Below are 23,768 nucleotides of genomic sequence, written 5' to 3' on the forward strand. Positions count from 1 at the left end.
CTCACTGGGTTGGGGGCCCCGGGCGGCCCTTTGGGGCTTTCTCACCTGGATGTCCAAGTTGGCTCCAGCATCAATCAACATCTGGACCATGGCTTCATCCCCAGCAGCACAGGCATACATCAGTGGCGTCATACCCTATGTGAGGCAAACGCAGATGCTAAGCTGTCTGGAAATAGAACATGAGGACACGTGTTCCATAGGTGTCTGCCCTGGAAACCAGATAGAGGTCTCCTGCTTGACCAGCTGCTCATCTGGAACAATCTTGGGTCTTGTGCTGGACAGAAGGGGCTGGGCCTACCCTTCCCAGGCTCAGGGGACATATGACACCTGAAGGATGAGTAGGGGACATTTCCATGAGCACTACAGGTGAGAGGGGCAAAGGGCACAGGCCCTACAGCCAGACTCCAGTACAAAGGCAACCCCTGCTGTAAACTTTGTACAAGTTACTTGTACTCCTCTCTGCCTCAGTTACTTTATCTTTAAAATGGGAATAACAACAGTATCTACCTCACTGGGTTGCTGTAAAGAGTATGAGTTACTATGTATAAAGTGCTTGGCCCAGCTAACTAAGGATGAGCTAACTAATTAAAATAACACAACACCACCATCACGGCTGCCATGCTACACTGACATATCCACATCCACCCCAGGCCCTGCGCCGGTAAATCACCGTGTGAAGTGCTTTACATGCATCATCTCATTTAATGACCATACCTTCCCTATTGGGGAGGTTCTGCTATTATCCCCGCTTCACAGATGAGGAGCCGAGATGGGGACTGACTTGCCCCACAGTCACACAATACGTAAGAGGATGGACTCAGACGGAACCCAGGCCTGCATGAGCCCAGAAGCTCTTCTCCCTGAGGCGTCTCACACAGGGTGGAGGGGTTGACGTGAACGTCTCTTGCTGTGAGCAGTTCTGAGCTTTTCTGAAAGCTGAGGCCCAATCCCTACCCAAATTTAGGTGGGCGGTTAACGGAGCCACCCCCTGGCCGGGAATCTCCTCTGTGGCCAGTAACAGCAAAGGCCGCAGTGGAAAGCACTATTCCACAGCTGGATGCTGGCAAGCGTTTGTCTGGAGCCCCGCGATGTTATTTATTAGGTTATTTGTGTGTAGACAAGATCTCCTTACCTCATAAATCCTTGCCTAGCGCCCAGAGATAAAGAAATGGCCTGAGATTAATCATGGCTGAGAGGTCTATCTACCCCACAGATCATTCTACAAACACCGAGGCTGAGGGAACAAACAGGACTGGGGCATTGAGAGAAAAGCCACTGAATGAGAACCTGACTTTGTTTTATTCCCCTCGGCACAAGCTTGACTTCTTTTTTCTCCACAGGTCTGTATGTGATTCAGACTATAAGCCATTGACATGTCCTGTAAAGAGAAGCTACTTTTTTTTTGCATGTGGTCCCTCCCCCTAAAGAGGTTGAATCAAGAGACACTGATGAACAGGTTTCAGGGATAATCATCCTATCGACACCAACAGATGTGGAGGCACCTTTATGGAGCATTTACTAGGTGTGATGCAGAAGTCTAGGGGGCAGACACTATTATCCCACAAGTTGGAGGCGAGGAGACAGGCTCAGGGGTAAAGCAGCTTGTCCGAGCTGCCACAGCTACGATGGGAGGACTAAACTCCAGCCCTGTGAGGCTGGCGTCCATGGGCTTCCCCACCCTGCTGCTGGAGGAGGAAGACATCTCCCCCAGGATGAAAGCCCCGGAGCTCACGTCAACAGAGGCACCTTGGGGAGACACGACACCCAGCCTGTCACCTCCCGGAGCTCTCCTGCAGCAACTCTCTCAGCCTCGTGGTTTCCTGTCCCAGCACATGCCTGACTGTCCCGCCCCATGCTCTGGCTCCCAGCATCTCCCTTCCCTGGGATGCCTTCCCCAACTCCTCTCTGCTGCACCCACCCCCCCACCCCCTCCCTCCAGCATGACTCAGGAAGAATCCTTCTCTGACTGCTCCTGCCTGACTTGCCAAAGTCCACTCTGGCTTGGGTTCACCAGGCACCTCATCACAGCCTCTGCCGTGTCACCATCTCATCCGAGGGTGCCACGTGACCTCTATGTGACCTACGTGACCTCTATGTGACCTCTCAGCTACTGTTTAACTTCTCCCAACCTTTCTTGTGGACTTCTAAACTACAGTGCCATTACCCTGGGGAAGCTCACGCAACTGCATCAGATAAAAATTGCATCTCCCACAGGTGGGGAAGGGCCTGGGGTCGGCCTGCTTGGATTCTTCTAATCCCAGCTCTGCGCCTCATTAGTTGTGTGAGCTCTGTACCCCAGGCTCCCTATCTATAAAATGGGGATGAATCCTACTTCACAGGGCTGTGGTCAAGGTTAAATGAGTTAATCTGTGCAAAGTGCTTAGAACAGTGCCTGGAACACAGGAAGTGCTGTATAAATGCCAGCTATTCACAGCAAAAACAAAAACGAAAGCAGGTCAAAAAACTCCGGTCAAAGTCTGTCTAAAATTCCTCCATCGCCTCCAACACTTCCTATCCCCTTTTCTGGCTTCATTTAATGCATCAGCACTTTTCACTAACACACTCTGCATTTCATGACTTTATGTTTCTTAGCATCTGTCTCCTCCTCTAGCATGTTAACTCATGAAGGCAAGGATTTCTACTGGAGCATGGCACACAGGATGCCCTAATACAAGTCTCAGTGATCATTATCCCTAGCTCGCTATCAAGCTGATTTCTCTGGACGTTCTCCCGGCCCTGCACCATCTGGGACAGCCTCCAGCTTTCCAGTGAGGGGAAGCTGAATGCCTGTTACAAATGATTTACAAGGGGTGCCTGGGAAGTCTCTGAGTTGGTCATCTACGTAGACGGCAGAGTGTGATTCGGGAGGAACCCGCTTCTTAGAAACACAGCTGAGTGGGCGGGTCTCAGGCCTGGGGCAGAACAGACTGAACCACCGGTTACCGCAGTCGCACATCACTGCGGACTCTGGTCCTGAGCCTGCCTGGCGGAGCACTCGGAACGCACCTGGTCGTCCATGGTGTTCACCCCGTCGGGGCCCAGGGCTTCGATGGCCTGGCTGATGAGGTCGGTCCTTCCGCAGTTGAGCATGCGGAAGCCCAGGTCCTGGTTGAATTTTTCAGTAGCCGCTCGGGCATCCAGCCTTCGGAAGGAACTGAAACAGCATTCGGGTCTGCGCAGAGGAGATCAGGTGTTCAAGCCTGGCTGTTTCTGCTAGGACATGGCCTCGCTACGAGAGGTGACTCTGCGGCGCTAGGCCGATGTGAGGCGTGAGGATGGCATGGACGGGGAGGACGGGGAATTACCATCTAATCAGCTGTGACTGGCCTTGTCATGCTCGGTGACAGGAAGAGCACATGCTTTAGCTTTTCTATAAACATGCTAAAGAAGTGCTCTGAGCTCTTGGGAGCTGTCAACAATCAGAAATGAAATCCCCCACAAAATGATCTCTCAGGGGACTTTCTGAGGCGGAAGAAGCTCTGGTTGGGGTTTGGGCCACACACAGTAGTACTTGGTTGTGTATTTTTTTTGCATGGAGTAGGCTGTACTCGTTCTCGAGAATGGTCATCGAGGCCAAGTTCCAGTCCTCGATGCTCCATCCTCTCCCCTGTGTGCTTCCTGGTGAGGCCCAGAAGCACCAAAGAAACGGCAGAGAGTGGACCAGACTCCCAGGTGCAGCCAAGCCATCCTACCAAGGACACCATGGTCTGCAGAGGGTGAGCCATGGGCTTTTGATAGCTGGCTTTTGCCTGGAGCCTTGATTGGGCCAGAGTAGAAAACACGTGTCATAGGACGAGGTCATAGCATTTACAATGGAGAGAGAAGAAGGGGAGGGCAAAGCGAGGCTCTCCGAGGTCAAGGATGGCCAGGGGACTGTTCCTCTGGAACAACTTCAAAAGCCCAGTCCAACACAACAGAGGCACACTGGGAAGGAAACTAAGGACCCAGGCTTGGGGCCACATGGGCCTGGCTTCAAATTCGGGCATGGTCAGCTTGCTAGCTGAGAATCTGTGGGCAAGTTACTGCTCCTCCTGATCCTCAGCTTTTCCATCTGTAAAATGGGCATTAAAGCTCCTTCTTCTCTGAGGTTGTCAAAGGAAATGCACATAAAACAGAAAGAAAATGCACATAAAATAGGAGAGCTCAGCACCGGCCTGCACCTAGGAAGTGCTCCAGAAAGTGGTGGCAATCGCAGGGAGGAGGGCCCACTCTGCTGTGTACCCCAATAGCCCCACTGTGAGCGCTCTCTCACCCAAAATGCAAATGGGAGTCTGCTCTGTGCCAGACCCGTGCTGCGGAGGACACATTGGAGAGCAGCCCAGGTCCAGAACAGATCAGTTCTAACAGGCGGGGTCACGAAGAGAGCGCCTTAGAGCAGATCCAACGAGTGGACTGCAGCCCCTGCTTTCGGCTCCCTCCTGATCCAAGACAGTGAGGGAGCAGCGGGTTTACCCAGGCCCTCCCCGCCTCACTCCTCCCCGGTTCCATACTTGAGCTGCCGGGGCTCGCAGTCCAGGCCGGGCAGCAGCAGCCGGGCCGCCTGCCGGATGTCACCGCTGTCCACGGTGAGGCTGCGGCGGTGCTCCGCGTACGTGATGGCCACACGCATCCACTCCATCAGCGGTGGCAGCAGCATGAAGGGCCTGGGGGGGCAGCAGAGAGAGAGAGAGGGTCAGGCACCCCCTTGAGCAGCCCCTCTCACGACAGCCATGGAGGCTGGGCCCACCCCCCATAGAGAGTCATGAGGTGTGGAGGGGACCTGACCTTCCTCCTCAGGGAGACCCCGATCTGTCCCCTTCCACAGGAGCTCTGTCAGGGCTTGGAAGGAATTCCTGTCATGGGCCACGAGCAGAGCCTGAGGGCCTCGGGTGGCCCAAGAGGAACTGGAGACTCCTGCCCCTTCCACAGAATTAAGGCGGGCTCTCCAGGGTGTTCGGGGGCAGAGGAAAGAGTCCCACAGACCCTGGTGTGCTGCTGAGCCCCTTCATCACCACAGACAACACCCCGTGGCTGTTTCCTTCTTTACCTGTGAGACGAGGTGATCCCCACTTCTCAGGACTACTGGAAGGCCCAGTGAGATGACGCATATCACACTATACATGCACGGCTAACAGCCGCTCCCTCAACTGACCCCTGGGCTGAGGTGGATCTAGTCCCTTTCTGTGGCAGGCTGGCGGCCCCGGCCTGGTGCTCCAGGTCCTCCAGGGAGGGAGTCCCGGGGCCTGTGTCGCACCCAGAACCCATGGCCATGGTGTGAGGCAGCTAGGAGGCCGGGAGAGGCAGCTCAGCGAGGCTTCGGAGCTACAAACTCAAGGGGCACCTACCGCGGGTGTTTTGTGGGCCACCAGGGGGCGCCACTCACAGGAAGGTGACTACAGCCCCCTGGTGGAGCAATATGGCGGCTCTGCCCCTCAGGGCCGGTCCCTGCCCTCCCCACCAAGCTGGACTCCTGTCTGTCTGTTGTCTGCCTGTTCTGGTCTCCAACAGTGAGACCTCAGAACGCTCCACAGCCTAGCAGACCTCACGCTGCAGAGGGGCCCTGACAGCTGGTCTTGGCTTCATGCCTGCCGCCCCCTTCCACCACCCCCCACCACTTCCTCTGATATCCTGGGTTCCTCATGCGATAGGTCCCTGCCGTCACCGTCTTTCCCTCAGACAGGCAGAGAGGTATTCTGTCCAGGAGGAAGACCTCCATCCTTTCTCCTCAGCTTCTGAGTAAACCACCTGCAGGGAATGTCCTCACGAGACTTCTCTAAGGTTTCCAAAAGCTTAGGTCATCTTCGAAGTTTTCAAAGCTTCTCTCCTTGAGGGCAAAGGATGCCTTTGATTTATTTATTTAATAAGATAATCAGATGGGGTTTGTAAAAGCGGCTCATGTGGAAGTTATTTTGGTGTCCTGGTTCTGGCATTCTGAAAATACACCTGGATTTGAATCATTTCACTGGTGCACTGTGTGATTAGTCACTCAGTCGTGTCCAGCTCTTTGTGACCCCAGGGACTATAGCCAAGCAGGCTTCTCTGTCCATGGGGATTCTCCAGGCAAGAATACTGGAGTGGATTGCCATACCCTCCTCCAGGGAATCTTCCCAACCCAGCGATCGAACCCAGGTCTCCTGCGTTTTGGGCGGATTCCGTCTGAGGCACCAGGGAAGCCCAAAGTGCGCTTACTGTACCAATTGCTGTGATGACACGGTGGCCAAAGGCTGGGAAAGGCTTGTAGCCCTGGCCTTCAGGGATGCTCAGATCATCACCCCAACTGACTTTCCAGCCCTGACCCAAACCTTTCATCAGGACACATCAGACCACCAGGCACTCATGGTTCTCAAGCCCACCCTGGCTGTCCCCACCTCCTTGAAAGAATGAACCAGCTCTCACCTCTGCCCATCCAGATCCTCTTTATCCTTCAAGGACTGGTTCCAATGCCACTTCTTTCTAGAAGCCTTCCCACATCCCTTCTCCAATGAAAATACTTCTCCTTCTCCAAGATCCCTTAGAACTCTACTCTAGAATAAATATGTCTCATGTTCCTGACTAGACTATTTCTCTTTAGACAAGAATGATGCCTCCACCATCCCTGGTTCTCCAAAGTATACCCAGCACAGGGTCTGGACACAGCAGATCCTCAGTTAAGTTGAATACTGAAAGGATGGCTAAGCATTAGGAATGTGACAGAATACACCCAAGTTTTCAGTTCTGGACCAAGTCCTCTTTCTGCCCAGAAAAAAAAAAAAAAAAGACATATACTTTTCAAGGGCACAGTGTAGACTAGTTAAGAGTGGGAAGCCAGGACCCTTAATGGGGAGCTTGTAGAATCCAGGAAGGAATCGTAATTCATTTCTGAATTACCCTCCTGTTTATTAAGATCTTCCTTGGTTGTGAATGCCCATTTGAATTCCCCCCAAATATTTTGGAATTTTACAGTTCTTATACCACAGTGCTGCAAGGTAAGCTTAGAGAAGCTACGTCTACATATTAGTCCTTCTGATTCAAGGGGAAGGCTTTATTTAATCCACCAGCACTGGAGACTGAAGCGTAAACAAAAAGATAGTTCACGGATGTGCCAGCCATTCTTCCCTATTGTGGCCAACAGCCAAAACAAAGAGCCAAGTGTGGCCACAAACGCTCTCAGCAGTGTGTCCCAGCTGCCCTACGGGAAATCCGAGAGGGAACTCAGGAAACCATGAAGCCTAATCAGATGGTGTCATGATTCATTCCCCAGGCTTGTGCCTCTTACAACTCGGCATGTGAAAAGATAGAATATTGGTAACTGGTGGGCAGATACTGGAGACTGGTTCATTAAGCCTCCAATTTACCAACTTAGCTGGAGAGGTGGAAAACTGAAAACTACATTTCCCAGATTCCTTTGTAATTAGACTTCACCATTAAGATATAGCTGCATGAGATCTGATAAATGGACGTGAGGCGAAGGTCCCCTTTGTGTCTTCTTTGCTTGGTTCTACTAGTAGACCAAGTCATAAAACATGAGGTACTACTTTCCCCCTGTCGAGCATTCCAGTGTCCATTTCCCGACTTCCTGAGTGCTTCAGAGACAGCAGTATTGCTACTGAAGACAACAGCAAAGCCTCTTGACTCCAGCTTCAATCCTGAACTGCAGTTTCTGGGGTTACCTCAGAGGGAGAAGCCCCCAATAGCAAGTTTTGTATTGTTCTTGGTTGGAGTCACTCCTGGAGGTTCAGCCTTAGACCTGCTCCTTGAGCCCACACAATGATTCTTTTGGCACACAATTCCCTGCATTAAATCCCTTCCTGTTGAAAACATCCTAGGTGTTTTCTCTTCCCTGAATTGCACACTGATTAATATTCTCAACATACAAAAATACTCCAGGGTTAAGGCTATCACTATGCCTCTGACTGGTGCCCACTTGTGCACATCCAAGGCCATTGCAGCCCCCCAAATAATCCTTTTGGGCCTTTCTCCTGGGCCTACCCACCGGCTGACCTGTGGCCCATAGGAAAGTAAAATGACGTGCAATTCATGGACTTTCTCAGTAACATCCTTCCCTTGGCCTGTGGGCTCCAGGCTACTATTTCCCTTCAGGTTATTTCATCTAGCCCATTGGGCATGCTGAGAAGCTGGCCTTCATTACTGGACATTCTGGAAAATCCCTATAAAAACTCCCATCTGTACTGGCCACGGCTGTGTTCTAACACAGGGTGAAAGCGCTCCAGAGGAGCAAGGCTGGGAATGATTGGCTATGCACCATCCCCAGGGTCTCTCTGGTTCCAGAGAAAAAGGCCCGCTTCCCTCTTTTTGCCTTTTCGCCAGGCTGTGGTTGGCCGCAAGCCACTGCCTGTCCTGTGCTGGGCCTGGCACCTTGGACTAGTAGTTCTCGAGTGCTTTGGTCTCAGGATCCCCTTTGTACTCTTACAGATTATTCATGCCCTCAAAGAGCTTTTGTTTATGTGTGTTGTTCTATCGCTAATTACTGTATCTGAAATTAAAACAGAGAACTTCAAACCTCTGAATACACAGGTTCACATTCTGTCAGCCATCAGAGTGATACTATGCTTGTATGTCACACAGTCTCTCAGAAACTCCCCAGGAACTTGTGAGAAAATGAGTGAAAAGGCAAATAACATCTCATTGTTATGAAAATAATGCTGACCCTGGGGCCTCCTGAGAAGCCTCTGGGACCCAGAGGGTCCCCAGACCACACTTTGAGAACTGCTGCCTCAGGCAAATGCAGCCTTGCCCTGGGGCAATGCTGCTCTCAGGCGTGGGGCTGGCATCCCCCCCCAGTCCAGTCAATTCTAGAATGGTGTGTGGTGAACATGCACACTCCTGGCTTAAGGATCTGAGGATTCCACACCGAATCTTCACTGGGAGAAAGTCCTAGTTTCTAGAAGCCACTGAACTGAGTCTATAACCTTGGGCATATCATTACCTTCTTTGGGCCTGTTTTTCTTTTAAACATGGGGTTAGGTTGGTGGTTTCTAGACACTTACCATCATGAGAAACCCTTTTGCTGTTATTTCACAGCCTCCATAAGATAAAAGCTGTACCTTCTGTACAGAGGTCAAGTACACGGGCTCTTGAGGGAGACTGCCCTAGGTTGCAATCCACTGCACTCTTGATGAATTAAATTATAATCCTGTGCAAGTTATCTTCTCTCTCTAGACTCAGCTGTCCCATCAACAAAATGGGTATCGATAATAGGGCCACCTCACAAGCCAGCCAGAAGTATGTACATAAAGTGCTTATTAGCACATGGTAAGTTCTTGGTAAAGGTTAGCTGTTACTATCATTTTAGTGTCTGTTGATAGAGAAAATACATAATAGCAGAAAAGGCTGCAAGAATCTATTAAATGCCTCAGCTCCAGCCTTCATCAAGCCCAGCCAATTCCCTCTCCAAACCCCCCAACCTTCCTGCAAGTATAAACATGTAAAGCTTGCAAAAGCCTGCCAGCGAGCTGCCCACCACCCACTCCACCCCAGCTCATAAAACACAGCAACAAACACAACCACTATGTTGAGTGTGATCTGGAGACTGTTTCTGGTGGTGCAGGGCCTTGGCCGTCAAGAACCCTAGACCGGGGAAGGGGCAAGGACAACACAGACCCAGGAACTTTGGGGTCATGAACAAGCGAGGGTGTGAGGGGGTGGGCATGGGATACTGTGAGGGACCCGCAGTCCTTGAGGGCTGCTGGCGGCTTAACCTCGGAAACACCACACATACACTTGCAAACACATCCGGTTGGGCTGCTACTGCGACAAACAAGGCCACTTAAAAGGGTCACCGACTCCAAGCATTTGTCTTTGTGCGCATAAAATAGCAATTCATGTCATGTGGAGAACTCGTAAAATATAGCAAAGAAAGTGGGCCTTTAACAGGAAGTGGGGTGAGGAGGAAACAGAGGCCCCGGGAGGCCCAGTGTCTCGCCTAAGGTCAGAGAACCCTTCAGCAGCAACAGGGAGACCAGCTCCAAGTGTCGTGACTCAGTTTCTCTTCTCCCTCTTTAATCAAACAATTGAGCCTGAGTATATCAAGCTAACAGGCTCACAAGGCCCCTCACCAGGACCAGGCCTGCAAAAGCCATTTTTTCCCATTAAAAAAGAAATGAAAGGGAATAAACTTCTTAAGGCCTTGGTTTTAAGAGGTCCCTGCAGCCCGGAAAAAAAAAAAAAAAAAAACAAACCCTGCCCCACTCAGCAAGCGTATGATTTATTGGGATTACAGTCCCATAAGCGGTGTCTTAACAACATGAAACAGGAAACGCCTCCGATTTCCAGCTCAAAGCAGGCTCTGTTCTTCCTTGAGGTGGGCAGGGTCCTTGGGGAGAGAGTCAGGTTGGCAGATGGGGCACAAGCCTGGAACTGGAGGCCCAGGCTTGATAAGACCTTGTGCCTCTGTCCCCACCGGGCAGGCCAAGTCTGGGTCTGTCCCTTCTGTGCCCACCCATGAGGACTGGGTTCAAGTATTCAGGCAGGTGGGTCTGGGAGGTGCCCACTGGCTGGGTAGGCCCTCGACACCTGGCCTGAGCTCAGCCCAGGGAAACCTGGGCCTTCCACTGTTGACTGGGAGCAGATGGGGCCTTGGGGCACAGGCCTGGCTCCTGGAGCTGGGAGGGTTTGGGGAGGCCCACAATGCCTTAGGCTAGCTCCATAAGAAGATATCCTCATCACCATCTAAGGTCAGCCCACCCCGAGGTAAGGATCCTTAGTCTAGGAAAGGACTCTCACAAGGACCAGCCACACAGATGATGGTCAAGGGAGGGGCTGGCCAGGAGATCTCCCACCCTCAGCCCTAAATTCTTGCACTGATTTTGCCCTGCCTTTAGTGAGGGTCACTGCTGAGCCCTAGGGTGGAATGGGGTGACCTTCCCTCTAATCCTTCTCTCTTCAGGACCTTGCTCGGAAGCACACTGCTTCTGCACCCCACCCTGCCATGCTGCCTGGGTTGGGCCTGGCAAGTGGCACAGTCAAGAACCTGCAAAGATGCCAACCTTTTCCCAATCAAGTGCCAGCTCTTCAAGCAGAGACTGCTCTGGGTAAGTCAAGGTTGGCTCTACTTTGCCAACTCTGAGGCCCTCAACCCCAGATCCCGCAAGATTTCTGGAGGGCTGCGGTGGCCTAACACCAAGCCAAAACATCCATGGAGAATGAAACCAACATTGTCCCAAATGAAGTCCGATTCCACTCCCAGCACAAAGGACGCGATTCTAGTCTGGCTCACATCTTGGACTAATTATTTTTCTAGAATGGCTTGGTAAACCAGAGTGGTTTGGCTCAGCTTGGAGTCAGAGCTGAGCAGGCATCTCTCTTCTGACTCTGAGGACTATCTTGCCCCCACAGTCCCTTGGCCTCGGACCTGGCAGCTGACCCCTAACAGAATCTCCACCTGGGGTCAGGTGACTTCTGTGAGAGGCAGGGCTTGGGGCTTTCTTCGGGGAAATATGCTTTTCTTATTAAAACCCATCTGGTACAGATTAGAGGCATCAGAAAAACCTCTACTTGCTCAGATATGCATATGGATATAAATTTAGATTACAACCCAGTCATGATTGGCTGTGAACGACTTCCCTGCCTCTTCCTATTGGTTGCCCATCAGGGAACCCCAACATGAGCTACGGATGGGAGGCCAATAGTGTGGCAATAGGGGTATCCTAGCCCAGCTCCTCAGGCAGTCAGGATTACTCGGGAAACACAAACAGCTAGTGTGTACAGAGCATCTGCTAAGCACCTGGCACTGTTTTAAGCCCTTTACATCTATTGACTCATCTCATCCTCATTGCTACTTTAGGAAACAGGTATTATTATTGTCCCCACTTTATACATGGGGAAACTGAGGCCTGTAGAGGTCAAGTACCTTGCTCTAGGTCACACACCTAGTAAGTGGCAGAGCGGGGAGGTAGTCCCAGGCAGGGTACCCCCAAGATCCAAGCTCCCAAATGGTGTACTCCGCCGCCACCTAGCTTAGTAAGTTGACTCTGGCTTCCCATTTTCTGGACCCTACGCCACCGCTTTCATCTTGGGAACGATGAGTATTAAGCACAGTAACTGTGTAATCTGTCACCAAGCCGGACCACATTTGAGAAGGAAGAGGAGTGCTCCTGCCAATAGCTCTGGGACAGCAGGCATAAGAGACAAGGGTCTCAGGCAAACACGAACTCCCGGCCTCCCTAGTGTTTAGCACTTGGGTAAAGCACCTCGCCTGGCTCGTGGGTCCCCTGCAGCAGTGGGAGGCCCTCTCTGCCCACCCGCCCGAGCCTGGTCTCCATTCTGCTCCTGCACGGCACATGCATGCTAACTCGCTTCATTCTTGTCCGACTCTTTGCCACCCCATGGACTGTAGCCCGCCAGGCTCCTCTATCCATGGAATTCTCCAGGCCAGAATACTAGAGCGGGTGGCTATTTTCTCTTTCAAGGGATCTTCCTGACCTAGGGATCGAACCCACATCTCTTATGTCTCCTGCACTGGCAGGCAGGTTCTTTACCACTAGTGCCCCCCGGGAAGCCCCCAAACATACACCAGCTGTAATCATTTTGCTAGCTGGCATTGCCTGCTTTCTCCTCAGACTAAAATTTCTCTGAAGGCAGAGACTGCTGTTGTCCATCCCTCAGGACAGAAGCCCACGTAAGAGACTCAACTTTTGAATTTAGAAATGCACAGCACGCCTCTCACTCCTGGAGGCAGAGCCCTCAAGCTGCAAACATGTTCTCAGGGGTCTGCTCTTACTCTAGTGCTCTTCGCAGGGTCCCTGAGCTCTAAGTCAGCCAGATGAGCTCATGAAATGGGGAAGCACTTCGTCTTCCATGCTTGGAGGCCTGAGCTGACTTGGGTATTAACAAATGGTTCTCTTCAGAAAAGAAAGAAAATATTGCCCTGATAAAAAGATAACCATTTCACAGAATTTTCTACCCAGGAACCGCTTCCTGGGGGAACTCGGCTGACTGGGGCTAAGGCGGTTTTTCTGGGAGGGTGGAGCCGTCCCAGGGAGGCAATGGCAGGTGCGGTTCAGCAGATGTCCATGTGGCCTTGAGCCGCGATTCAGGGGACACAGCCATCTATCTTTGATAACTGGGCCTGACTCCAGGGTGGCTTCTTATGTGGGTGGATGTTACAGATTTCAGTGGAGACTGCACCCCTCCACCCTCTCCCACCCAGCAGGGAGGGCTCCCAGTGCCGCGAGCCTCAAGGCGTCTATCTGGCCTCTCAGGCCAAGGCCCTCCCACATGGTGGCCTGGCTGGTCAGCAGCTGGCCCAGCCAGCCGAGTATCACTGCTTCCCACACACCTGGAATGCAGCGGGCTGAAAGCAGGCCTCTCTCCACCTGGCTAGGGTGTGGCTCCCTTGGCCTCTCGGCCACACCTCACCCATGGGGCTCACTGCTGCATGAAGGTGTAAGAGATGCAGAATCAGCCGGCTCAGCGTCTGTGATGGCTGACAAGAGACCATAGTTCTTTCACCATGTGAAAGAAGTCAGGCCGGCAAGGGCCTCTAGCCTGCTCAAACACAAGCTCCTTCTTTTGAACACAACGCTTTCAAACCATGGTGAGGGTGCTTGTCAATACTCATGGACCTCGGCCAACAAGTCAGGCTGGAGAGGAGCCTATGGCTTGGCTGTCCTGCTCCATTTATCCTGTGGATAACTGCTGAGCATTGGGGTGGGGGTTGGGTCTTTTATTTAGTCTCTGAATAGGTATTCCTGTCTGGACTCAGCTGGTTATCATCACACAGCATCTGCCTTCTCCCATACCCCAAAGTCTAAGGCAGAAAGGGGACCCATTCACACAGTCGGGTGAAGCGTTTCCAGAAGGGACTTTCCTGGTGGCTCAGTGGTTAGTTAAGACTCCATGCTCCCAATACAGGGGCCTGGGTTGGGTCCCTGGTCAGGGAACTAAGATCCCACGTGCCACAGCTAAAACATCTCACACACAGCAATGAAGATCCCAAGTGCTGAAACCAAGACCCGGCACACCCAAATCAATCAATCAATCCAATGGCTCAAGTGGTAAAGAATCCACCTGCAACGCAGGAGACACAAGAGACAAAGAGTTTGATGCCTGGGTAAGGAAGATCTCTTGGAGGAGGAAATGGCAACCCACTCCAGTATTCTTATCTGGAAAATCCCATGGACAGAGGAGCCTGGTCGGCTACAGTCCATGGGGTCACAAAGAGTTGAATGCAACTGAGCACGTGATGAAAGGATTAAAAAAAAAAAGTTTACAGAAACTTCTAGGAGGAGGTAGGGGCATGTCTCTTGAGGCCTGGCAGAGAAGCACATGTGTAAGGGTTAGGGTTACCAGTGAATTTGACTTGTACTGTAGAGGCAGTGGACTCCAACTCAGTCAGAGAAAAAGGTTCCCAGCACTTGATCATCCTTTCTGTACCCCCAGCCCAACTGCAGCTTCAGGGAAGATGCTGGCCTGGGTAGTAAAGCAGTAAAGCCACATTGCTAAGATTTGCTGAGGGCCTACTATGTGCCAAGTAAGCAAACTTTACCCTTTAACAGCTACCCTGTAAGGGAGGTATAACTATTAGTCTGCGTTTTACAAATGTGGACACCAAGGCTTTGAGAGTTTTGGATACATGTCCAAGGTCACACAGCTAGCCAGTGGTGAGCTGTCTGGCTCTAAAGTGAAAGACTCCAGGGTCTTTCCAGAGACCAAACTGTCATGCATGAAATGCTCTGAGCCCCTGGCTGGTAGAGAATTGGAAGGCAGGCACGAGGGAGAAAAGAGTTACTGTAGTGTGCCCGCAGGCCTGCTGTGCCCACCTCCAGCCTCTGTGCCCACCGCCTCATCAACACTGAAGGCAGGAGGGACTGGGGTGCTGGGCTGGGGCCCAAAGCCCCAAGGGAACACTCTGGACCCCTTAAGAGCCTTCTGTCCCCAAATCAGAAATATGAAAACAGCCAAGGAGGCGGCAGTCAGAGGCGTTGGGCTTGTGGGAGGAGGGAGGTCTGGGAGCTGGCTGGCAGGCAAGTAGGAGCAGGCCAGAGCCCGCCCATGTGACTGTAGACATTGCCTGAGCTCCTATCCTGCCCCATCCCCAGGGGTCTGGAAAGTCCACACTCAGCCTCGGAAGCTGCCTTCTTTGAGAAAGCAAACTCCATTCCCTGGAGTTGGGACTTCCCAGCACCGAGGCTCTCTCTGGGAGCCTGGCGATGCTGTAGACAAAGGGGATTGTGGCTATGTGTTATAAAAACATCCCCAGGCCTAGCAGTTCCCGGTCCTCTCCTTCCCGGGGGGACCGGTGGGCGCAACAATGGGACAGGAAGTCACACGCAACAGGCAGCCCCCGGGGCGCTTGTCAACGGCTGGGCTGGGATCCTGTCTCCAGCCTCTGTTATCTGGCACTGCTACTTCCTCTGTTTGCCCCCTGGCTCACTCCTTCTCAAAAGCTGGATGGATGCCCACCTGAGCTGGCCACCCAGAGCCAGCAAACTCAAGCCTGTGGGGGAAGAGGCCCCAAGAAATTGAGAGCGAGCAGCTCAAGTCACAGGAGGTGCTGATGGAGGGACCAGCTTCCAGGGTCTTGTTCTTTCTCCCCTGGAAGGCGGGAGGGAGGTATTGCCTGTGACACCGTGAATTCACTGTAGCCGTATCATTGGCTTTCCCTGTCTAAGCTCTGAGCTGTCCCTTTCTAGCTGTGACTTTGGGTGATTTTGGGTGTTCGTCTTGCTTTCTGCTGTGGGAGAAGGCCTCAGTCTGCGCCTTCCTTCGAGAGCTTCCCTTGAGAGCTTGTGAGGAACTGCTAGACAGCTGTGGTTATAAAGTGCTTTATAAGCCATAAAACTGTCCAGGACTTCCTTGGCAGTCCAGTGGTTAAGAATTTGCCTGCCAATGCAGGGGACACAGGTTTGATCCCTGGTCCTGGAAGATCCCACATGCCATGGGGCAACTAAGCCTGTGAGCTGCAGCTACTGAAGCCCATCACACCCTAGAGCCTGTGCTCTGCAGCAAGAGAAACCACCACAAGAAGCAGCCCCGGCTTGCCGCAACTAGAGAGAGCTTGAACATAGCAACAAAGAGCCAGTGCAGCCAAAAATAATAAAGATTAAAAAAAAAAAAAAAAACTTTTGTCCAGATGTTTGTGACGTGAAAGTCACTCAGTCGTGTCCGACTCTTTGTCACCCCATGGACTACACAGTCCATGGAATTCTCCAGGCCAGAATACTGGAGTGGGTAGCCTTTCCCTTCTCCAAGGGGTCTTCCCAACCCAGGGATTGAACCCAGGTCTCCCGCATTGCAGGCAGATTCTTTACCAGCTGAGCCACCAGGGAAGCCCCCAGATGCTTACAGCCCATGTAAATATATATCAGTTCATACCACTCCCACACTTAACACTGGACCAAACCAGCAAGCGAGGGGCCTGGGACACAAGCACACCACTGACTTTGGAGCATTTGACTTGCTGCTCGGTTTGCGAACCAATGGGTGGATGAAATCCAGTTTTTAGAGTTCTTTGAGATTCTTGGATGGTGGGTTGTGATAAATCCAAAGTTTGTACATATTTCTGTTCAAAATGGTCTTCACTGAGCTAGTCCTTTGGTCCATCTGGTCTACCAAATCTTTGTCACTTGCCTGGTTCGCTGGCTACTGTCAGGGTGAGATAAGATGGAATTAAAGGGAGAGACTGAAGGAGGTATATATGAGAGAAAAAGAAAACAAGCATTTTGAGTTGATGTGATTTTTAAAATCACCATTGTTTTGGGTTATTTAAGCATTAAACACGATTTCGTTATGAGTCCTTTCACAGGTTTATGAAAACAGTAATTACACAGCTAATAGCAGCTACCATGTATGAAGAGCTTATTCTGTGCTCAGTCCTTTCAATGGATTGCCTCATTTGATCCCTACAAAAACCTTGGCGAGAAGATCAAGCCATTTTTCATGAAAATCTGGGGAAACTGAGGCCTGATAAATCAACGTGCCCATAGTCACACAGCCCATCAACGGCAGAGCAGAGATCCCAGGGATGGTCTTTCTGACTCCGTAAGTCCAACCTTTAGGCTCTATAGCCTATCTCACTGAACAAAATACTTAACTGCTTACTCTGTGCCAGGGAATGTTCTATGTGGAGTCACACTGGATACACTGACCCTTGGCGTTTACCTTCTAGAGGGGTGAGAAGAGGGCAGAAAAGGAAGTAAGCAAATCCATAGACAAGGTAGCTTCAGACAGAGGAGGGTGCTTGGAGGAAAATAAAAAGGAGATAGAAGGATGGGGAATGACTAGGGGTGGGCGGGATGGCTCCCTGTGTGCACTGCAGACCACAGACAAGTGGCTTCAGAGGTCCCTGGACACACCAGCCTGAGGAGTGCATGGAAAAAAGTACTTAATCCACCCAATAGCTATTTTTATTTCTTTTACTTCCATTCTGGTAAACAGATGGAAATTGAATGCACAAAAGGGGGGAGTAGAAAGAAAAGAGCTTAACACTGCAAATCTTCTTGAAATGGTATTTAAGGGAGCCACAAGTCAGGAGTACAAAGCCGTCACTGCCGTCATCTCTATTATTTGATAAGAAAACACTTTCGCAAGCTGAGCAAAAGATTAATGAGCCCATTTCTTCAGACTGAACACTCAGCCTGTCTGCGGGTGCCTCCTATTTATGTAAAGTGCTCATCCGAGGGGGAACAGCCCCCTCCTGCATCCGGGCTGGAACAAAGAAGGGCCTCTCCTCACTGTGGGTTTCATGTGTGTTGGGAGCCCTGCCCCAGGATTTTGAGGCTCCCCCAGGAAGCAAGTACTGCTGGGATCTTCACTCTCCACAGGAGGAAACCAGGGCTCAGAAGGTAAGGAGACGTGTTCGGATCACGTGGCTGGAGGAGGAAGGGCTGGCTTGAGCCTCATACACCTTTGAGAAGGCAGGTCTCCATGGGAAAACCACTCAAGTCCCACTTAGAAGCATCTACCTAGACAAACAACAACCAGTGATGACTTAAAAACACACACATACACCTATTCTGTGTTTGAAAAAAATGTAGATCTGGACTTCCCTGGTTGTCCAGGTCCTAGTGGTTAAGAATCCACCTGCCAATCTAGGGGCCACAGGTTCGATCCCTGGTCTGGAAAGATCCCATGCGCCACAGAGCCGCTAAGCCTGTGCACAAAATCTACTGAAGCTAGCACGCTCTAGAGCCTGAGGGCTGCAATGACTGAGTCTGTGTGCCCACCTACTGCTTGTGGCTGCAGCCAGAGAAGCCACTGCAACGAGAAGCCCGCGCACTCCAACGAAGAGTAGCCCCCATGTGCCGCAACTAGAGAAAGCCTACACACAGCAGTGAAAGCCCAGTGTAGGGGAAAAAAAAAAGGAGATCCATGTCGGTCACAAAATACACACTGTGAAGCAACAAAATCCCTCTGTGACTTCTGCTGCTCACACCCCATCTGTCCCAGTGTCTTGTGGCTGGTCTTTAAGGCCCAGTTAGAAGCCCAGTCTGTTCTAACATGCCCACCCCACTCCAAGGATGCCAGCCTTCTCCAAGATCCTCTGGAACAGGATGTTGAGTATGATGAAAAAGAAGAAGGAAAAGAACATGATGATGACTGACACATACTGTGTGCCAAGCATGAATACTTTGCACATACTAACTCAATCCCCACGACACTTCTATGCAGTCTGCACTCCTGGTCCTGTGCTGAGAAGAAACTGAGGCATAGAGGCTAAATGACCGAGGCCACCAGCTCATAAGTAACACAGCTGGGATTGAATCCAGGCCAGTGGCAGGGCCTGAGAGCTGACCTAACGAAGTACCAGACAATCAAGCTTCCTGTAACATTATCTGCCGGCTCATGCTCAGTTTTTCCCCCTTGCCTTGTTTTTGCCTCTCTTATTAGGCAAGAGACTCAATCACATGAGGCACTCCTTTGTGATTCTCTTATATCCCTTCCCTGCTGATCAACAGAAGTATAGCGAGAAATGTGAGTTAATAAGTGAAGTGCTTAAGATGGTATCGTATCTGTCACTTAATACTTGCTCTATAATGCTAGCTATAATCAGTAGGGGTGTTTGTAAGTAGGAGTAATATTAGGAGTTGCATTATTATTATTATTGGTAGTGGCAGTAGTTATCTTAGTAGTATCAATAGTAGTTAGTAGTAGTATTAACTGTATGAGTTGTAGTCATATTACTAACCCAGATGCTGCTTGAGAACTGCTTTTAAAGAGACATCATCCTAAAGAAACATTCATCATCAATGAAGAGAGACTATTCTCAATGTCAACCATGTCATCTAAGAATGCTGATGACCATAATGCGGGCGGGGGGAGGGCGGGCAGGGTGACGGCCACTGTTTATTCTTATGGACCAGGCACAGCTTTACTGCACTCAACTCATTTAATCCCAGTAGATCTTATTATCTTCACCATTTTACCATTAAGGAAACTGGAGGCCTAGAAAGATGGGCTGACATGTCACGCTGCAAGAACATAGGAGAGATGACACCTCCAGGATGACCCTGGAGGCTGGTGGAGCCCCCAGCCTTGGGCAGTACCTGAGGTCATAGTATGCACTTTAAGTAGAGTTGGCCAGAACCCTGTGGGCTCACATCTTTGCTAACTCCAGCTTTTCTGAGTTCTGTCCACATACTTTCAGGAACCCCCTTGGCCAGCAAGACATGGATTAGGGCACCCAAGGGCTGGGCTGGACAAAGAGTACCTTCTTCTGGGATCCCACCTGGAAAAAGACTTTGAGCAAAAATAGCTCCATGGGAACTGGGAACTATGTCTGGTATCAAACCAGCATTCCGGGCCCCATGTCACTTCTGGCCCTGCGGGGGGTGAAGGACCACGTACCAGACAGCTCTGGGGTGGCTGCTGGTAGGAGGGCCTCTCCTCATAGCAGCATGGGAAGGGCTTCCTAGCACCTGCATTCTCAGAGCAGTACAGGTGCTGAGAGGGGATGTAGGGGAGAGGCAAACGGAAACCAGTTGATCCCGAAACCATGGAGCCAGACAGCTGGGCAGGGCTTCCTAGGCCACAGGCTCAGCCCTCCGCTTGCCTTGGCCCCTGAGGTCCCAGCCCCCTCGGGCATCATTCTGGACTGTATTTCTTTGTTCTTACACAGTTTCTCTCTCTCACCCCCAGGTCCCCCCTCTATCTCCTGCCACATGGTCTTGGCATTCACTTGTTCCTTCTGCCTGATACTAATCATCATAGTAGCTAATACTGAGCATTCACGGTGTCCAGGTCCTGCTCTAAAAAAGTCCTGTCTGCATTAGCTCCCTAGCACTCATAACTTATGGATGGCTGTGAGGCGTACATGTTACTTGTTTACAGAACTCACACTTTGCAGAGACTAAGGGACAGGTTGAAGGTTCTAAAATCAGACAGTGAGAAGTGAGATCTCTTTGAATTGCAGTTTTCCCCTCCAATTGCACTCCGTTGGCTAAGAAACAGGACACCAGATGTTTCTAAGCTGCATCTCAAAATCAGACGCTCCTCCTGGCTCAGTGTCCTGAACACCAGCAGGGCCTGAGCCTTTGGAGCGTGCTTCTCTCCACAGAGGGGCACCGTGCAGGGCTGGGGTGGGGAGAGGGGAGCCAGGGGCCAGGGCGTGAAGCTCAAGCAAATGAACTGGGGTGTAGACAAGCGGCCCACCTTCGTTCCCAGTATTCCGCAGGTGTCTGGCTTCTCCAGGCTGCTGGCAGCACTTCTTGGGGAGTCTGAGCACCCCCAGTGCCCAAGGTTCTGAGGCAGAAAGCCAGATTTCTGCCCCCCCCTCCACCTCCGCCCCCTCTGCCTCTCTAGCTGTATCTGTCTCCCTCCATGTGCTCTGCTATATGACGTTCTCGTCCAGCAACTCACTGGTGAGACAGCAGACCTCCCTCCGCTCCTGCATGTCTCCACAACCCCCCTCCCCACTTCCCCAAACTCCTCATTCCCAGGAGGACCATGCCCTCTGTCCTGGCTCCCCGTCCCTCTGCCTCCAGGCACAGTGAGCGAGGACCATGCTGAGCCAGATGGCAGTCCGTTCTCCTCCAGACCACGGAGCGGGGGGAAGCAGGCTCCCCCCATCTCCCTGGGTAACCCTGGATCTCTGACAGCAAGTGCTTTCACTTTCTGAGCTTGGTCACGGGTGATGATGTGCCCTGCAGGGTGGCAGCTGGGACTAATCCTGTGTTTTAGACCCTGCCGTATGCCTCGCTGGTGCCTGTGATGCAAAGCTGCCAGCAAGAAAGGGATCCTGGGAGGGTGCAGGGAGGTTTCAGCTGCAGGGGCCCTCCCCAGGAGGCGAGGAAGGTGTCCTGGGAGAGGAGAGGCTGGTGGGGCTGAACAGCCCTGGAGGAGGTGGGTCCCCAGGGCTGGGACCCACCTAGATTTTCTTAGAGCTTTAGGATTGGCTTTCAGCCGGGGCTGGGAATGCTTAGCCTGGCTGGTGGAGGGTGAGGGCCTTCAGATCAGAGACCTGATTTGAATCCTTGCCCGGGTACTCAGCAGCTCGGTGCCCCCCAGCCCTGTGCCCCCATTTGTAATGTTAGCACGCACCTTGCTGATTCACTGTGAGCATGGAAGTAGCAGAAGTAGGTAGAGCTGCCCCTTTAAAGGGAAGAGGCGGCTCCTTTCACGTGTGTTATCTCACAGCCCCATTTTACAGATAGGGAGCCTGAGGCATGGAGGGGCCTGTGTGGGAGGCTGGATCTGAGCTCAGGCTCTGTCTGAAGCCTGTGCCCCCTTCCCCACTGCTTCCCGGCTCACCGCGCTGGCAGATGCAAGCACGTAAGAGTGCCTCCTTGTGCCCCTGCAAAGCTGCCTCCTTGCAGTCCCTACTTCCCTCCTCCCTCCAAACCCAGAGCAGGAGGCCATGGGGAGGATGGTCCTCATGGAGAGATACTGGAGCCCCATCGACTGGTGTAGCGGCGGCCTGTGGCATAGCAGGGACCCAGGATGAGCTTCGTGGACAGATGAGTGCATGACCCACCCGGCCCTTGTCAGCATCATCGTGGTCACACACAGCACCCAGAGGGAAGGCAGAAGGGCAGTTTCTTCAAAGCGGAAACCTACGAGCACCGGCTGCAGTGGTACCATCAATGGTGTCATGGGCCAAACCCAAGTTACTGAACTGAGCTCCTTAGCCTACGCGTGCGAGGTCATGGAAGAGGTCCCTTAATCCCAACAGAGCCAGACATCCCCAAACCATTGAATCCCCAAGCAGACCCAGAGGTTCTGCCCTATTCTGGTTGCAAGACCTGACCCCATGTTCCAGACCCGGGACAGAGGGAGGAACCTCAAGGGAATGAAGTGGGGGACGGGAGAGGACAGAGACACTGCCAGACTCACAGAAGCAAAGGGTGTCTCCCTGGAGCCCTAGCAAGCTCCAGCCTCTGTGCACAGGAGTGAAGAGGGTCCCCAGAGCTCTGCTGAGGGTGTCAGAGCGGCAGTGCCTCACAGGGACATGTGGCCTGGCCTGCGGCGGGAAGGCCAGCCTGGCTCTCCAAGGGCGGCAGGGCCTCCCTTGGGCGGCAGGGCTCCCAGAGGGAGCCCAAGTCCAGCAGGACTGCTTAGCAGCCCCGAGGTGGGCCATCAGAGAGCTGTTGGGCCGTCCACCCGCCTGGGTATTCTTAAGGTGTCCTCCTTACCGTGCCCAAATCTGACATTTGGGGATTCTTTTTGCCTCCTGGTGGTTCCAATTTTCCATGTGTCTAACACTCATTTGAAATGATTCATGGAAAAATGCCTTTGCGTCCAATTTCTTTGTGCCACAGACAGTGCGGTTTGTAAATAATGGGCTATCTAAACACACACTGGTGTGTGTGTTACCACTCCAGCACAGCTGCGACCATCACACGCAGACAAGCGGCTTGGGTCACACAGGAACCCTGATGCCATGTTTCGGAACATCAGGCCCTGGGAATCCTCCCGGGAGGAAAGCCAGAGGGTGGCCACAAAGACATCCCAGGGATTCTGGGCACAGTGCCTGCAGAAGAGCACCTCCCCGGCCAACGCCGCAGCCAATGGCCATGGTCACAGCCCAAGGGCCAAGCCGCCCAGCCTGGGGCAGCGGGTCCCAGGGAGGTACTTCCGCCTCCTCTCCCAGTCACCTCTGCTTGTTGGACCCAGCCTCAGGCACCCTTGGGGACCTCACCGACCAATAAGCAAGCCCCCTCTCTCCCCATCCCCACCCTCTCCAGATGTTTTCTTGGCCCTTTTGCCCTCCCAGCCAAGCTCTGACAACCACAACAATTTCTCCGCAAAGCAGAAACAGCTGGGGCGGAGGGCCCGTGCTCTGACCCCACCTCCCTGCTGGTGCTTCCTTCAGGGAAGCAGGGGCCTCCACCTGCCACCTTCTCACTCTGTGTCAGGCCCTGCCTGCCTCGGCCCTGCATTCGCTAGATAGCTCCCAGAGGATTAAGATGATGATGATCCAATTCCATCAGTTGGGAAAGGGCTGGGCCCCTACGGGAGAGCACTAGACTGAAGCCAGCAGGCCTGGGCCCTCAGGCTGTTCATCCACTAAGTTGCTGGAGATCAGATAATCCGCCAGAGCCATGATGTTCCCATCCGTAAAATGAGTGGACGGGGCAAAACATGCCTGAGATTTCTAACAAGGATTATGGTAACAGTGACATCGCGGTCATCAACAGGTGACGGCTACCACTGATGGAGGGCCAGTTACCACCCAGACGTTGTCCTAAGTGCTTTTTCTGAGAGCATGAGCTCATGCGCGTCTTACCACCCACCTTTCTAGGTAGGAGTGAATACCTCATTTTATAAAAGAGGCAAATGAATTTCTGAGAGCCCAGGTGATGAGTGCTAGAGCTGAGAGGGGCCAAAGCCCAACTTTGGAGCCTCAGCAACCC

The 23,768-nt window shown here is 52.2% G+C and overlaps 1 protein-coding gene across 1 annotated transcript in view; it reads right to left on the minus strand.

The window, feature by feature from the left end:
* The window catches only part of ABTB2 (ankyrin repeat and BTB domain containing 2), a 186,231-nt gene that overhangs the window by 17,823 nt on the left and 144,640 nt on the right, over positions 1-23,768 (minus strand). Inside the window, exons 4-6 of the mRNA XM_055549291.1 lie at positions 4,491-4,643; positions 3,007-3,172; positions 46-135 (exon numbers count right to left, since the gene is read on the minus strand). Of these exons, the coding sequence (XP_055405266.1) occupies positions 46-135; positions 3,007-3,172; positions 4,491-4,643 (409 nt within the window). The remainder of the gene's footprint in view (positions 1-45; positions 136-3,006; positions 3,173-4,490; positions 4,644-23,768) is intronic.

Source organism: Bubalus kerabau, chromosome 15 (assembly GCF_029407905.1).
Source record: "Bubalus kerabau isolate K-KA32 ecotype Philippines breed swamp buffalo chromosome 15, PCC_UOA_SB_1v2, whole genome shotgun sequence".
Taxonomy (NCBI): domain Eukaryota; kingdom Metazoa; phylum Chordata; class Mammalia; order Artiodactyla; family Bovidae; genus Bubalus; species Bubalus kerabau.